Source organism: Geotrypetes seraphini, chromosome 4, assembly GCF_902459505.1.
Source record: "Geotrypetes seraphini chromosome 4, aGeoSer1.1, whole genome shotgun sequence".
In the NCBI taxonomy this organism is placed as follows: Eukaryota; Metazoa; Chordata; class Amphibia; order Gymnophiona; family Dermophiidae; genus Geotrypetes; species Geotrypetes seraphini.
Genome location: NC_047087.1, coordinates 324940301 through 324956257, shown reverse-complemented (window position 1 = coordinate 324956257; position 15957 = coordinate 324940301). Strand labels below are relative to the sequence as shown.

General features: G+C 42.2%; 1 protein-coding gene across 1 annotated transcript in view; it reads left to right on the top strand.

Moving 5' to 3' along the window:
- CPXM2 (carboxypeptidase X, M14 family member 2) overlaps nt 1–15957 on the top strand; it is a 258848-nt gene that overhangs the window by 86460 nt on the left and 156431 nt on the right. Inside the window, exon 6 of the mRNA XM_033941873.1 lies at nt 10104–10254. Coding sequence (XP_033797764.1) covers nt 10104–10254 — 151 coding nt within the window. The remainder of the gene's footprint in view (nt 1–10103; nt 10255–15957) is intronic.

Genomic DNA, 15957 nt, shown 5'->3' with positions numbered 1-15957 from the left:
CCCTTTCTCCCTCCTTCCAAATTGGTCTGGCATCTCTGTCTTCTTCTCTGCCAACGTCTTCTCCCAACTCTCTCTTCCCCATTTCTCTTCAGCGTCTTCTCCCCACTCTCTCTTTCCCATTTTCCTGCAGCATCTTCTCCCCACTCTCTGTTCTCCATTTCCATTCAGCATCTTCTTCCCACTCTGTCTTCCCCATGTGCTTTCAGCGTCCTTTCTCCTCCCTCTATTTTCCCCATGTGCTTTCAGCATCCTTCTCCTCCCTCTGTTTTACCCTGTTTTCCTCTCCACCTCACCTTTTCTCCCTTTCTCCCTCCCTGCCCCTTACCTTCGTGGCGCTTTTTCCCCCTCCCCCCCGGCCCAGACAACAGGCTCAGTCCGACAAACCTCCCTGCCTTGTGGCTGGCGATGTCTAAACTGCCTTCTTATAGCAGCCGGAGCGTTGTAGTTGCATATGGCTGCCATAAAGGCCGTCTCTGATGCAACTTCCGGTTGCATCAGAGATGAACTTTACGGCAGAAACACGCAGCTTCAATGCTCTAGCTCAGGGGTGCCCACATTTTTTGGACTTGCGAACTACTTTTAAAATGACCAAGTCAAAATGATCTATCAACAATTAAATTTAAAAAAAAAACACAAAGCACACTGTACGCTGAGAAAATGTTAATTATCATTCCTATTCTGGGGTTTTTTCAAAGAGGTCAAGGCAGATGACTCTATGCACTGTCACCTCAGTAACAACCATACAAAATACCCCCCCCTCCATTTTTACTAAAGCACAATAGCAGTTTTTAGCGCAGGGAGCTGCGCTGAATGCCCAGGGCTGCTCTCGATGCTCATAGGCTCTCTGCGCTAAAAACCGCTATTGTGGTTTAGTAAAAGGGGGGCCATAGTGCAAAATATAGACAGCATATATAAATTCAGACACATTTTGATCACTAAATTTAAAATAAAATCATTTTTTCTACCTTGTTGGCTGGTGATTTCATGAGTCTCTGGTTGCACTTTCTTCTTCTGACTGTGCATCCAATCTTTCTTCCCTTCTTTCAGCCTGTATGCTTCCTCTCCTCTAGACCTCATTCCCTCCCCCAACTTTTTCTTCCTCTCTCTCTGCCCTTTCTTTCTCCCTGCCTCCCTTTCTTTTTTTCTCTCTTCATAGAAACATAGAAAAAAGCAGCAGAAAAGGGCTATAGCCCACCAAGTCTGCCCATTCCAAGTATCCCCTCCCCTGAATTTACTCCCTTAAAGATCCCACGTGAGTATCCCATTTTCTCTTAAAATCCGTCACGCTGCTGGCCTTTATCCCCTTTCTTTTTCTCTGTTTCCCTTCTGTCTCCCTGCCTGCCCCCTTTCTTTCTTTCTCCCTGCCCTCCCCCAAGCCATTGCCGCTGCCATCGGGGAACAGCCCCCCAAGTCACCGCCATCGGGTAACATGGCCCAAAGCCGCTGCCGCCCCAAGCTCGCCTTCCCTGCGTTTTCCTTGTGTCGGGCCAACCAGCATTCCTCTCCCCAATGTTAATTCTGCTGTCGAAGAGGAAGTTCCGCCCAGCTAGGCAGCGAATGGCTGGCCCGAACTTTCTCCGTCGCCAGAATTGACGTCGGGGAGAGGCAGGCTGATCGGCCCGGTAGAATTTTCCGGACCTGGCTGGCTGTGCACCCCCCCTAAGGCTGCACCCGGGTTGGACCGCCCCCCCTCTGCTTCCCCCTTGGTATGCCACTGCTCATTCTCCAAGACCAAATTTGTGGCCATTGAGACGCAGTAATTTGATGCTTTATCTCAATGCTCCAAATGTCTCTTAGTCCATTTTTAGTTTTTTTATTTACAAATCAGTTTATTAATTTATACCACTGTGCGGCCTGGTGTCCCAAGAAGTCCACCTGAAAGCATAAGAACTCCAGACTATACTGATTATTGAGATTTTTCCATTCAGGGAACCCCTCCTGAATAGCCTGCTTCAATTGCAACCATCTAAAACTTTGTGATTTATTAAGACAATATTTATGTTTCAACTGTGAAAAGTCAAGCAGTTTACCATTTGAAATAACATCACCCAAAATCCGTATACCTGCTATCATCCAATGCTTCCAGATGACCTTAAATCCGCCAATTTGAATCTTGGAGTTTAACCATATAGTTTGATTTGTTGATTTATAGATTGGAATAGATGTTAAATTATTAACATATCGCAAAGTTTTCCATGTATCCATAAATATTCTGTTATCTTTATACAATCTAGGCATTTTAATACTAAGAACATGACATAAACATAAAGGGAACATGAGTCGCCACTCCAACCACAACCAGTCTGGGGTATTATCAATGAGCTCTGGGAGGACCCAATACATACCTTGGCGCAAAATATAGGCTTGATGATACTTATAAAAATTGGGAAAATTTACCCCACCCTCCGCAATTGGTTTTTGTAGAGATACTAAAGCAATTCTAGGAGTTTTGCCCAGCCAAACAAATTTTGTAAGAATACTGTTTAACTTTTTATAAAAGGACCCCTTAAAAAAAACAGGTAACATTCCCATCTGATAACAAACCACAGGCAATATCATCATTTTAATAGTTTGAACTCTCCCCCACCAAGACAGATATACTGGATTCCATTGCTCGCACATTTCTGTTACCTTCTGCAATAAAGATTTTTCATTCTCTTTCATTGTGTCTTCCAGCATGGTTTGTATCCAAATTCCCAAATATTTTAATCCACCTTCCTTCCATACAAAAGAAAATGAATCAAACAAGCCTTTTGTACAATACACGTTTAGTGGAAGGCCTTTAGATTTACTCCAATTTATCTTATACCCTGAAAATTTTCCAAATTTCTCAATCAATTCAAGTAAGCATGGAATGGTTGTTTCTGGATTTCTCAAATGAAGCAAAATATCGTCTGCATATGCAGAGACTTTGTATTCCCGGTCTAAATAAGGAATACCCTGTATCTCCTTTACTTGCAGAATAGCTAATAGCAAGGGTTCCAAAACAATATCAAAAAGCAAAGGAGACATGGGACAACCTTGTCTAACCCCCCTCCGCAAATTAAAGCGTTCTGAAAAATTATTATTAATATACAATTTTGCAACAGGGGAGCTATACAATGTTTGAATCATTTGTATAAATCTTGAACCTATTCCAAACCATTCCATAGCTTGATACATGAAGGTCCATTCCACCTGATCAAAGGCTTTCTCTGCATCCAAGGACACAGAAAAAGCCAGATCTTTCATGGCTTTTGTTAAATTTAACATATGAAAAGCCAATCTTGTGTTATTATATGAATATCTCTTAGCAACGAATCCAGTTTGGTGCATATCAATAATAAAAGGGAGAACCTTGGCTAAGCGTAAAGCCAATGTCTTTGCCAAAAATTTTACATCTACATTGATTAATGATATAGGCCTATAATTTGAAACCAATGTGGGATCTTTGTTTGGCTTTGGCAAAACTATAGTCATTGATTCTGCCATGTACTTGTAATTCAACCCTTATTTAGTTGAGACTGATAATTTCAATAAATGAGGTAATGCTCAGATTAAAAAATGTTTTGGTAACCTCTGGAAATTCCGCACCATCAAACACTACTTTGACTTCTTCTCCTTCCGATTACTGGTCCAATCACTAATCCTGAGCATCCTAGACTACTGTAATATCATCTACCTAGGTTCATTTTAAAAAACCATCAAACGCTTAAGACTCGTTCAGAGTGCAGCCGTTCGACTCATCTTTAATCTCAAAAAATCTGACCATATAAGCCCCTTCTACAAAAAATTTGATGCTTTATCTCAATGCTCCAAATGTCTCTTAGTCCATTTTTAGTTTTTTTATTTACAAATCCGTTTATTAATTTATACCACTGTGCGGCCTGGTGTCCCAAGAAGTCCACCTGAAAGCATAAGAACTCCAGACTATACTGATTATTGAGATTTTTCCATTCAGGGAACCCCTCCTGAATAGCCTGCTTCAATTGCAACCATCTAAAACTTTGTGATTTATTAAGACAATATTTATGTTTCAACTGTGAAAAGTCAAGCAGTTTACCATTTGAAATAACAGCACTGGCTGCCTATGGAGGCGAGGATTATCTTCAAATTTGCTTGCCTCTGCTTCAAAACCCTAACAGGCTCGTCCCCAATCTACCTATCAGATCACTTTGTCCGTCCGGGCCCCACCCGCACACGTAACACCCACTTGTTTGCCTTCCCGTCCCTAAAGTGCTGCATCTACAAGAGATTCCTCGACAGATCCCTAGCGTTCCAGGCATGCAAATGGAACAAATGTCTATCCACTCTCATCTCTAATTCTCCCTCCTACCAAACTTTCAGGAAGTCAATCAAAACTTATCTCTTTGACAAATATCTCTGACTCCCGCCCTCCTTGTAACTCAACTTTTAACTATGCCTTGTACCTCCCACCTTCCTGCACCTCCCACCTACCTGCCTTCTCCCTACCTGCACCTCCCACCTACCTGCACCCGACTTCCTAAGCCATGCCGATTGACTTGTTTATAATCTCTCTATCTCCTTCTTGCCTGCTCCCGACTTGCTAAGTTATATTGATTGATTGACTTATTTGTAAATTTCGCTGTAGATGTACAGTCTCTTGTCATGTAAACCGCTTTGAACTATTCTGGTACTGCGGTATACAAAAATAAAGTTATTATTATTATTATTATTATTAATAGGGTAATTTGAAATGATTTATAAAATTCTACTGTGAAACCATCACTACCTGGAGCAGATCCAACTCTAAGAGATTTCAACGCTGTTTCTAATTCTTTTAATGATATAGGCTCCTCTAAACTTTTTATTATATGCTCAGGAATTTTCGGCCCCTCAATTAGATTCAAAAAGTCTAAACCATCTTCTCCTCTATTTTCATAAGGCTCAGAAGAATATAGGTCTTTATAAAAATTTAGAAATTGACTTAAAATGCTTCCAATTTGAGTATGTAACTCTCCTTTCTCATCTTTTATTGCAATAATTTTTGTTCTTCTTTTCTTCGCTTTAAGATAATTTGCCAATAATCTTCCCGCCTTATTTGAACTTCCATAATACAAAGTTTGTTGGGAAAACGAATCATTCCTTACAAATTTTGATGATATCTCATTATATTTACCCTTTGTTTTTAATAAAGCCTGCAGGGTACTTTGCTCCCACTTATCAACTAAATAAGCTTCCAAATGTTTAATTTCTTTTTCCAAATAAGAATATTGTTTTTTAAGTTGTTTCTAATATATGCCAAATACAAAATAATATTGCCTGTCATGGTAGCCTTAAATGCATCCCATAATGTTTCTATGGTAATTTCTTCTGAAGTATTAATTTTAAAAAATTCAATCATTTTCAAGCAAATTCAATCAAAATTCAAGCATGTCCTGTGCTTGGTGCCGGTGCCCGTAGATCGGCCTTCTCTTCTGCTGGGCCTTGAGTATCTGTGCATGCTCAAGGTCCAGCAGAAGAGGAGGCTGATCTTTGGGCACCAGCACCAAGTACAGGACATGCCGGTACCGGTGCCCAGATGACAGTAAGAAGCGGCGGGGCGGTGCCCAATCGCGTCGGGGAAGGGTGCTGGATCGCGGTGGGGGGTGCCCAATCACGGCGGGGGGGGGGAGGGGGGTGACGAATTGTGGGGGGGTGCCGGATCGCAGAGGGGAGGGTGCCGGATTGCATCGGGGGTGTCCAATTGCATCGGGGGGTGCCGGTTCGTGGGGGGACACTTGTAAATCGAGCCAAGCTCGGTTTCCGAGGTGCCGATTTTGCAAATGTTTTGCTCATCTTGCAAAACACTCGCAAACCAGTGCACTTGTAAACTGAGGTACCACTGTATTATTGAATCTCCAACCAGACCTGCTATACTCTTGCTCCTTAAACTTAAATTCAATCCATACATCTCCATGATCAGACAAAATGATAGGGTCTAGGGACGCTTTTGTCACTTGTTGTGCCATTTGATTTGAGACAAAAATATAGTCTATTCTAGAAAAGGATTTATGAACTTGTGAACAAAAAGAAAATTCCCGCTCATTAAAACGAAGTATCCGCCATATATCTTTCAGATCACAAGATTGTATCAAATTATCTAACCCTAAGGATTTCATAATTTTACTTGGTTTTTTATCTATTAATGGATCCATAACAGCATTAAAACCTCCAGCTACTACTACATTAAAAGCAGCCAGAGAGAGTATTAATTGTTGTAACTTTTTAATAAATTCAATTTGATTCGTATTAGGGGCATACACATTAAAAAATTCAAGTTCAAGTTTATTCGTTCTTAATGAATCGCTTATTTAGATTGCTAAGCGATGTACAACATAATATAAATGTGCAGATAAAATATTGGTGCTGACGTACAAAATGACTTTTATATTGTGGGTTAAAACTTACAAGAATTGTGTGGGAAAATGGGGAGAAAGTTACAATCTTTAAATAGGAGAGAAAGAAGAACATAAAAGGAATGAACAAAAAGGGGGGTAATTTTGGCTACTTAAATAAAAATTGTTAATTAGAACGCTAGGAATCATATGCATCTTTAAAAAGATATGTTTTTAAGGTTTTTTTAAATGAGGGTAAATCTTTTAATTCTCTAATGTATTGAGGTAGGAGGTTCCATGATTGGGGGGCCATTACAGAAAACATGTCGTGCCGTCTAATTCCTATAACTTTCATCGAGGGAACGGAAAGAAGATTGTGGGAAGTCGAGCGGAGAGATCGTGAAGTGTTGTATGGGATTAACCACCTATTAATAAATTGTGGTTCATTATAACTCAAAGCTTTAAAAACTAAAAACAGTAATTTAAAAGTAATGCGGTGGCTTACCGGAAGCCAATGGGATTTAATCAACAGAGGGGTAACATGATCATATTTTTTCGCATTGTGGATCGTTTTCACGGCAGTATTTTGGATTAATTGCAGCCTTCTTTTTGAGTGATATTAAGAAGGAGGGAGTTACAATAGTCTATTTTGGATATTACCAAGGAATGTATTAAAATATTAATAGATTTAGACTCTAGGAATTTGGCAAGTGAACGAATTAAACGTAATTTATAAAAACATGATTTAACAATATTGCTAACATGATCATGATAGGTAAGTTTATCATCAATGAAGTGGTGACCAATTCCAATTCGGTGTTGTTAATGGAAAACGGAGTGCTTAATGCTATATCCCTTTTCCAAGAAAAAAGCATCGATTTCGTTTTTTTGAGGTTTAATGCCAATTTATTTGTGTTGAGCCAGTTTTTTATGATTACAAGTTTATTTTCCACTTAACTATTATTTTAGTAATACAAAATCTCAAGAGGTCCCTTAAATAAAATATAAATCCATTTTGAAATCATTCAATAAATATCTTATATATTCAAAATAATGAATGCATATATAAATAAATATATATTAAACCAAATCATTTTAGCAAGAGCCTACAGGATTCCATTACATTTTAAACAAAAATTATACTTTGCCTCACTGCCCATTCCCATTAAGAATAATTGTATTGAACTTCACTTTAGAATAAAATAGAATCTATATTATACATTAAATAAAGAACATGTTAATATATGAAATCCATATATGGGATAATAAAAAAAACAACAAAACAAAACATTAAGAGTTAACAAATCCTTCCATAAGGATTCATTATTATTATAATAACTAAACCAAACAAGTAATATATAAAACATCATAATAGGGTTAAACAGATTTCGAAGTGCACAAACTCCTCCTCTTGAAGCAGCACCTTTCCCAAGTTACATCTTCGTCGGGAACAAACATCTTTGCCAATGCTATCCTGAGTGCTAGCCATAACTAGGCTAATATCTTTAGACAGTGAGATATTGACATCGTAAGCCCCAGAGTCATTGGAGACCTGGCAAAAGACAAGCCGACAATTGGGTAACGATTCCATAAGCTCACAGCTTGCTTGCTAGGGAGTGAAACATTCAGGCTCAAAGATGAAGTTGTAGGCCTCCCAGGAAACACTCAAACTTTACGAAGGAACAGATTACCATCGCAACTCACACCCTTCTTCTCCGCTGCTATACTTGTACTGTTTTCATTCCATTTTCAACTACCATTTTATCCCGCTTAATGGAAATCCAAGCAAATCCCTCATCGTGTACCCATCTTGATGTTCCTTATTTCTCGTCCACTTGACATACATCTCATAGAGGTTTTCTTGTAGGCAGCCTAATTTTACCGAAGTTCTTTGATAACCCACATAGTATACAGTAATAGTGAAAGAAGATTCTATGTATAATATCCCATAACATCTCCTCAAACAATGACCCCCCCCCCCAGTAAGCATTATATGTTATAAGGTCTCCAATAACAGTGACAAATATGCTATAAATACAAAGTTTCTAAGTTTCCAAGTTTATTTTGTATTTGATATACTGCCCATTGACACAGCCATCTCAGCAGTTCACATTCAGTTTATAATCTAAGGAGGTGCTCTGAGCATTTTTCCCTATCTGTCCCGGTGGGCTGACAATCTAGCTATGGTACCTGGGGCAATGGAGGATCTCCAATAATAATGAAGGAAACCCTAGGGATGATAACTCACAGTGTCTCCTGTAATAAACAAAACTTATGGATAATAGCATGCACACTTAGGGTTTTGTGATCCCTGCCACCGTGCTGTGTGCCTCCGTGTCAAATTCAATTTCTGGCGCTTGGGGTGGCTTGCAGCACGTGGGGCGGCTTGTGGCGCGTGGGTCGGCTTGCGATGGCAGTGGCGGTTTAACTCCTGCACTGCCAGGACACCTTTTCTCACCCCCGGACCAGCAAACGCAGCAGCCGCGGGGCATTTGCTAGGCCGGCCCACTTCGATAATGCAAGGTGGGCCGGCCTAGCAAAAGCCCCGAGACTGCCCGGGCTAGCGGATGCTGGACAGGGGGATCAGGTAAGAGGTGCTGCTGGACAGGGGGGAGGTAAGAGGAAAGGAGAAGGCCTACTGCTGGACAGGGGGAGCAGGGAAGAGGTGCTGCTGGACAGGGGGGGAGGTAAAGGAAGGGAGAAGGGCTGCTGCTGGACAGGGGGAGCAGGGAAGGGGTGGTGGTGGACAACCGAGGAAAGAGAGAGACAGAGAGAAAGAAAGGCAGACAGACAGAGGCCAAGGAGAGAGAGAGAAAGAAAGAAAGACACACACACACATCTATTCTAGTACCCGTTAATGTAACAGGCTTAAAGACAAGTATAGAAAGAAAATCTTAGGGATAAGAACTCATGGGGGCTCCAGCATCTAAGAAAGAAAACCGTACAGTTAATAACACATGACATTTGCAGTAAGATAGAAAGAAAACTTGACCCATGACATCTCCTGAAACAATGAAAAACTACCCAGTATGGATAATAATTATTTATTTCTAAAATTTCTTAACCGCCTATAACTAAGCGGTTAACAGCATAAAACATTCACAATGATTTAAAGAGCAACTTATAGCAATACTTCCAGTACACACATTTAACCCACTATAACTAGCAGGGAACATAGGATTACATATCACCAATTGTTAATGAATCAAGAACATTATTCATAGTTCAGATTCCTCTTTAAACAGAGTCTCCAATAATAATGTTAAAAATGCTATAGATAATAACCTATGGGATCTCCAATAATAATGAATGAAAACCCTAAAGATGATAATCCATAGTCTCCAGTAATAGTGAAAGAAAACCCTATGGCAGGGGTGTCCAATGTCGGTCCTCGAGGGCCGCAGTCCAGTCGGATTTTCAGGATTTCCCCAATGAATATACATGAGGTCTATTTGCATGCACTGCTTTCATTGTATGCTAATAGATCTCATGCATATTCATTGGGGAAATCCTGAAAACCCGACTGGATTGCGGCCCTCGAGGACCGACATTGGACACCCCTGCCCTATGGCAATAACTACAGTGTCTACAGTTTTAGCATCTTTATGAGAGATAAAGGTAAATATAATCATGCAATAATAGGCACTATTGAAGAAGGGGGATCGAAAAGTGCCATTAATGTAAAACATCATTAATTACATAGAAAATGTAAATAAAAACAGGCTTCCAGGGGTGGATGAAGTGAGACGGTCAAACAACACTTACAGAAAATATTTCTAATGGCAGATTTTTGAAGGCAACACCGAGAAGGAGATCCCAGTTCTGAACGAGCTGCCAGAACCAATGGTTGCAAGATATATAAGAATCAATCCTCGCTCATGGTATGAAGATGGAAACATCTGCATGAGGGTGGAAATTCTGGGCTGCCCCATGCCAGGTGAGTAACTGACAAGCCTTTCTTAGATAGAGAGTTACTCCTTTCTTCAATCTCAGTGATAGCAGTAGATTATTCTATAAAGCCCCTTAAAATCAAGCAGACTATGCATGGAAATGCTATATGATCAATCTGGAGTTGCTCTGTTCATTAGCATGTAGCATACACCTTACAGGTGGCCTTTCATGTGGATAGAGTCAAGCTAGAACATGGGCGGGGCACACACAAAGGGAAATTATTCAACAACATAAGTTACATGTGTATCTCCCGAATCTAAGTATAAAGAATTATACCAGCTCTATGTCTGATGTAATTGCTCATGTCGAAATAAATATGTGCACATATTTTGGGATATTCTAGTAGTCTATCAATGGAATTGTTATTTATGCGTACCATGGACTGCCAGAAGAACTAACAAAACGATTCTGGTAGAGATTCTACTGGCTGTTGCTCAAAACCCAAATTGTGAAGTTACAACTGTCTTATTTTGGTCACACTGACAGAAGAGAAAAATCATTGGAGAAGAACATTATGTTGGGAAGATCGAAGGAACCAGGTAAAGAGAACAACCTGTGGCATAGTGATTAGAGCTACAGCCTCAACACCCTGAAGTTGTAGGTTCAAACCCCATGCTGCTCCTTGTGACCCTGGGCAAGTCATTTAATCCTTCTCTGCCCCAGGTACTTTAGATAGATTGTGAACCCACTGGGACAGATAGGGAAAATGCTTCAAGTACCTGTATGTAAACCATTTTCAATATGGTTGTAAAACTACAAAGAGGGCCTATACAAGTCCCTTTCCCCTTTCCCCCAATCAGATAGCCGGTATGTTAAAAACGCTATCTGCTCTTACCACATCCTCTGGCAATGCGTTTCAAAGCTTAACTATTCTCTGAGTAAAAAAAATTTCCTGCAATTGGGTTTAAAAGTATTCCCCTGTAACTTCATCGAGTGTCCCCTAGTCTTTGTTATTTTTAACAGAGTAAAAAATCAATCCACTTGTATTCATTCTATTCCACTCAGGATTTTGTAGACTTCAATCATATCTCCCCTCAGTCGACTCTTTTCCAAACTGAAGAGCCCTAACCGTTTTAGTCTTTCCTCATACGAAAGGAGTTCCATCCCTTTTACCATCTTGGTCGCTCTTCTCTGAATCTTTTCCAGCACAACTATATCTTTCTTGAAATAAGGAGACCAGAACTGAACGCAATACTCCAGATGAGGTCACACCATGGAGTGATACAGGGGCATTATAACAGTCTTAGTCTTGTTAACCATCCCTTTTAAAAAAAATTTCTAGCATCCTATTTGCTTTTTTGGCCACTGCCACACATTGGGCAGAAGATTTCATCGTATTGTCTACAACACCCAGATCCTTTTCTTGGATGCTAATCCCCAAGGTGGTCCCTTGCATCCGGTAACTGTGATTCAGGTTATTCTTCCCAATGTGCATCACTTTGCATTTGTCCACATTGAATTTCATCTGCCACTTGGATGCCCCGTCTTCCAATTTCCTAAGGTCTGCCTGCAATTTTTCACAACCCGCATGCGTTTTAACAACTTTGAACAGTTTAGAGTCATCTGCAAATTTAATCACCTCACTCGTTGTTCCAATTTCCAGATCATTTATAAATAAGTTAAATAAATAGCACCGGTCCCAGTACAGACCCCTGCAGCACTCCACTGTTTACGCTCCTCCATTGAGAAAAATAACCATTTAACCCTATCCTCTGTTTTCTATCTGATAACCAATTCCTAATCCACAACTGAACTTTGCCACCTATCCCATGCCACTTTAATTTTCTCAGGAGCCTCTCGTGAGGAACTTTATCTAAGCTTTTTGAAAATCTAGATACACTATATTAACTGGCTCACCTTTATCCACGTTTATTCAAACCTTCAAAGAAGTCAAGCAAATTTGTGAGGCAAGATCTCCCTCAGCTGAACCCATGCTGACTCCGTCTCAGTAAATCATGTTTGTGTATGTGTTCCACAATTTAATTTTTTATAATCGTTTCTACCATTTTGCCCGGCACCAAAGTGAGACTTACCGGTCTGTAATTTCCTGGATCTCCCCTGGAGCCCTTTTTAAAAATTGGTGTAACATTGGCCACCTTCCAATCTTCAGGTACTACAGACAATTTTAGCGACAGCAGGTCTAGCACAAAATTGATCTCTTTTTAGATCCATAACTCATCAAGTTGATAGAACTCGAATAAAAGTTGATTGCACCTAACTAACTAGTAGTGTATGAAGGAAAGTGGGCTTCAAATAAGTGCCCTCTGGGAGCTAAAGATAGGCTACTCTTTATAGAACAGCCCTCCGTGAAACTCTCTCTATTGTAACTTCCTGATAGTTACTTTATACCAGACTGTCACAGAGCTTCATTATATTAGACTCCCTTCTACCTTGTTGACTGAGTTACATTCTGCTGAGTTCCATAGCTTCTGTCTTTGTTATTGTCTTCCTTTTATCTCTGTGATAAAAAAGTAATACTGTAAAAGAGCTCTTTCTTAGAGTTATCCTGTATCTGGTTCGCTTTCTGTTATTGCTGAGTCACATTCATGCTGTCTCAGAGTTCTCTGTCTCCTTTTACTGTCAAAGTTACGTTGAGGGCCATTTTCGATAGGACATTTCCTGCAAGACATCCAGAGGCAGAGAAACATCCATTTTCGAATGGGACATTCATATTTTTGCCTATTTTGGCATCTTGTCTGCCAGAACGTCTAGACTGTCAGGACATATAACTTTATTCACCATTTTTGATCACAAAAATGCCCAAGTTACAAACATCCAAATCAACACCATTTAGATGTTGGAGGAGATCACTATTGTAATGGACTAGCCACATAGATATGCCAACAGAGCAGTGAGGCACCTTAGAGGGCACTGCTGTGAACTTCACATAAAGGGTGTCAGGTACACATTTCACCATAACCCCCTCATAGTGTAAGGTAAACCCTCCAAAACACCCCTAAAACCTACTATACCCACTTGTCTACCACCCCAATTGTCCTGATGTTATAATTCCCTTGCATCACTCTATGGTATGGCCGTACCTCGAATGCTTGTGCAATTCTGGTCGCTGTATCTCAGAAAAGATGTAGTGGAATTAGAAAAGGTACAGAGAAGGGTAACAAAAATAATAAAAGGGGTGGAAACACTTCCCTATGAGGAAAGGCTAAAGCAGCTAGGGCCCTTCATCTTGGAGAAGAGATGGCCCAGGATGATATGATAGAGGTTTCCTCCAGCCCATCTGAGGACTGCTAAAGGCTAACTCAAGCACGACCCGGCCTCTCTTCAGCCCACTGCGGGCCGCCAAAAGCTTTTCTCTTCAGCGACTCCAAGGCAGAGGAAGGAGGAAGCTTCCTCCATCTTGTCCCTCCTTCCTCCGCCCGCCGCCGCTCGAGCAGGAGGGATCTGCCCTGCCCTGCTCACTTGCGAGCCCTGCTCTCCTCCAGCCCATCCGAGGGCTGCTAAAGGCTAACTCAAGCGCGACCCGGCCTCTCTTCAGTCCACTGCGGGCCGCCGAAAGTTTTTCTCTTCAGCGACTCCAAGGCAGAGGAAGGAGGAAGCTTCCTCCATCTTGTCCCTCCTTCCTCCGCCCGACGCCGCTCGAGCAGGAGGGATCTGCCCTGCCCTGCTCACTTGCGAGCCCTGCTCTCCTCCAGCCCATCTAGCGGGGAGCAACTCTTTAAGAGGAAACAGGAGCATACACCTTGAATGGAGAAACACTAGCTACGACCTCAGAAGAACGGGACTTGAGAGTAATCATCAGTGCAGACATGAAGGCTGCCAAACAAGTAGAGAAGGCCTCATCCAAGGCAAGGCGGATGATGGGATGTATCAATAGAAGCTTCGTCAGCCGTAAACCTGAAGTCATAATGCCACTGTACAGAACCATGGTGAGACCTCATCTGGAGTACTGTGTGCAATTCTGGAGGCCACATTACCGTAAAGATGTACTTCGAGCTGAGTCAGTCCAGCGAATGGCCACTAGGATGGTCTCCGGACTCAAGGGTCTCTCATACGAGGAAAGACTGGGCAAGTTGCAGCTCTACTCTCTAGAGGAGCGCAGGGAGAGGGGTGACATGATTGAGACATTTAAGTACGTCACAGGTCGTGTCGAGGTGGAAAACGACATATTCTTTCTTAAGGGACCTTCAGTCACAAGGGGGCACCCGCTCAAACTCAGAGGAGGGAGATTTGGTGGTGACACCAGGAAGTATTTCTTTACAGAAAGGGTGGTGGATCACTGGAACAAACTACCGGTGCAAGTGATCAAGGCCACTAGCGTGCTCGACTTTAAGAATAAATGGGACATCCACGTGGGATCTCTACGTGGGTCGAGCAGCACTCTGACTTAATGGGGTGGGACAGTAGAGTGGGTAGACTTGATGGGCTTTAGCCCTTTTCTGCCGTCATCTTTCTATGTTTCTATGATTGGCTCTGCCTCTGCTCTTCTCTGAGCTCTGCCTCCCGCAGCCCATCCGAGGGTAGCCAAAGACTTCTCCCTTCAGTCGGGCCTGCCTTTGCCCACCCAACGACCGGTCTCCCTTCAGCCCACTTTGGACCGCCGAAAATTTTGACTCTAACAGTTCCTCATGGCTGAGGAAGGAGGAAGCTACCTTCCTCCTTCCTCCACCTGACGCCGCTGGAGCAGGAATGATCGGCCCTGCCTCTGTTCTTCACTTGTACTTTGCCTTCCACAGCCCACCCGAGAGCTGCCGAAGTCCGTGCAAAACTGTGCAAGCACGTTTGGGCTCCTTTCTGCCTCACCTCACCGTCCTCCCCCCTCCTTGGCTTATCGAGGTCCACTGGGGGCCTCCAGACTCACAGCTTCCCTCGTCTAACCCTCCCAACCCGGATTCTGCCCGATGCCAAAGTTTATTATTGTCTATACTCTTGTTTCAGTGCCATATTTTATTATTGTCTATACTCTTGTTTAGATGCCAAATTTTATTACTGTCTTTGCTTTTGTTTAGCACCAAACTGTATTTCTGCCAAAGGTTTCGCCAGTTCTTCACTTTTCGGTTGCCCTGTCGTCCCCCCAACACATCCTTGGGCTACACACAAACCTTAGCTGCGCAATCTCCCCTGTTAACCTCCTACTGACCCAAGTCTCTCCGTTCTAGGCTCCATACGAAAAGTACTTAGCTGCTAATTACTTTCACTGCTACGGCTCCTTCTTTGACCCACCCCCCCAAAAAAAACCCAAAAAAACCCCCCACTTCTCTTCCCTACTCTTGGCCCTGCACTCAGCCAGCCTAATTAAGTCCCCTGCTTCTTCCTCAGCTAACACTAATCTCCCCCTGCGGCAGACTCTCACGCACCAACCATCCTGTCCTAACCCCGCCATGAATCCATCCTTCTGGCTCCTTCTCCTCCTACTCTGCTCACCTCTCTATACTTCCCTCTGTCTGAAACCTCCCTCTCCCAACCTACTCGACCCCGCTAACACCAATAATATCTGCCCTGGCCTCAGAATCCCCACACTGACACACACCAGAAATCCCCCTTTCAAGAAAAACCCCCGAAAAGTCAACCAAGATTCACTAAAGCCCCTGCCCCCTGCCAATCTTCCCAACGCTGCCTCGGACTCTCTCACCCCAGTCCCGACACTCTATTGCAATGCCAGATCCGCATGCAACAAGATCCAAATCTTGAAGGACCTTCTAGACGAGCTTGACCCTGGATTCCTGTTCAT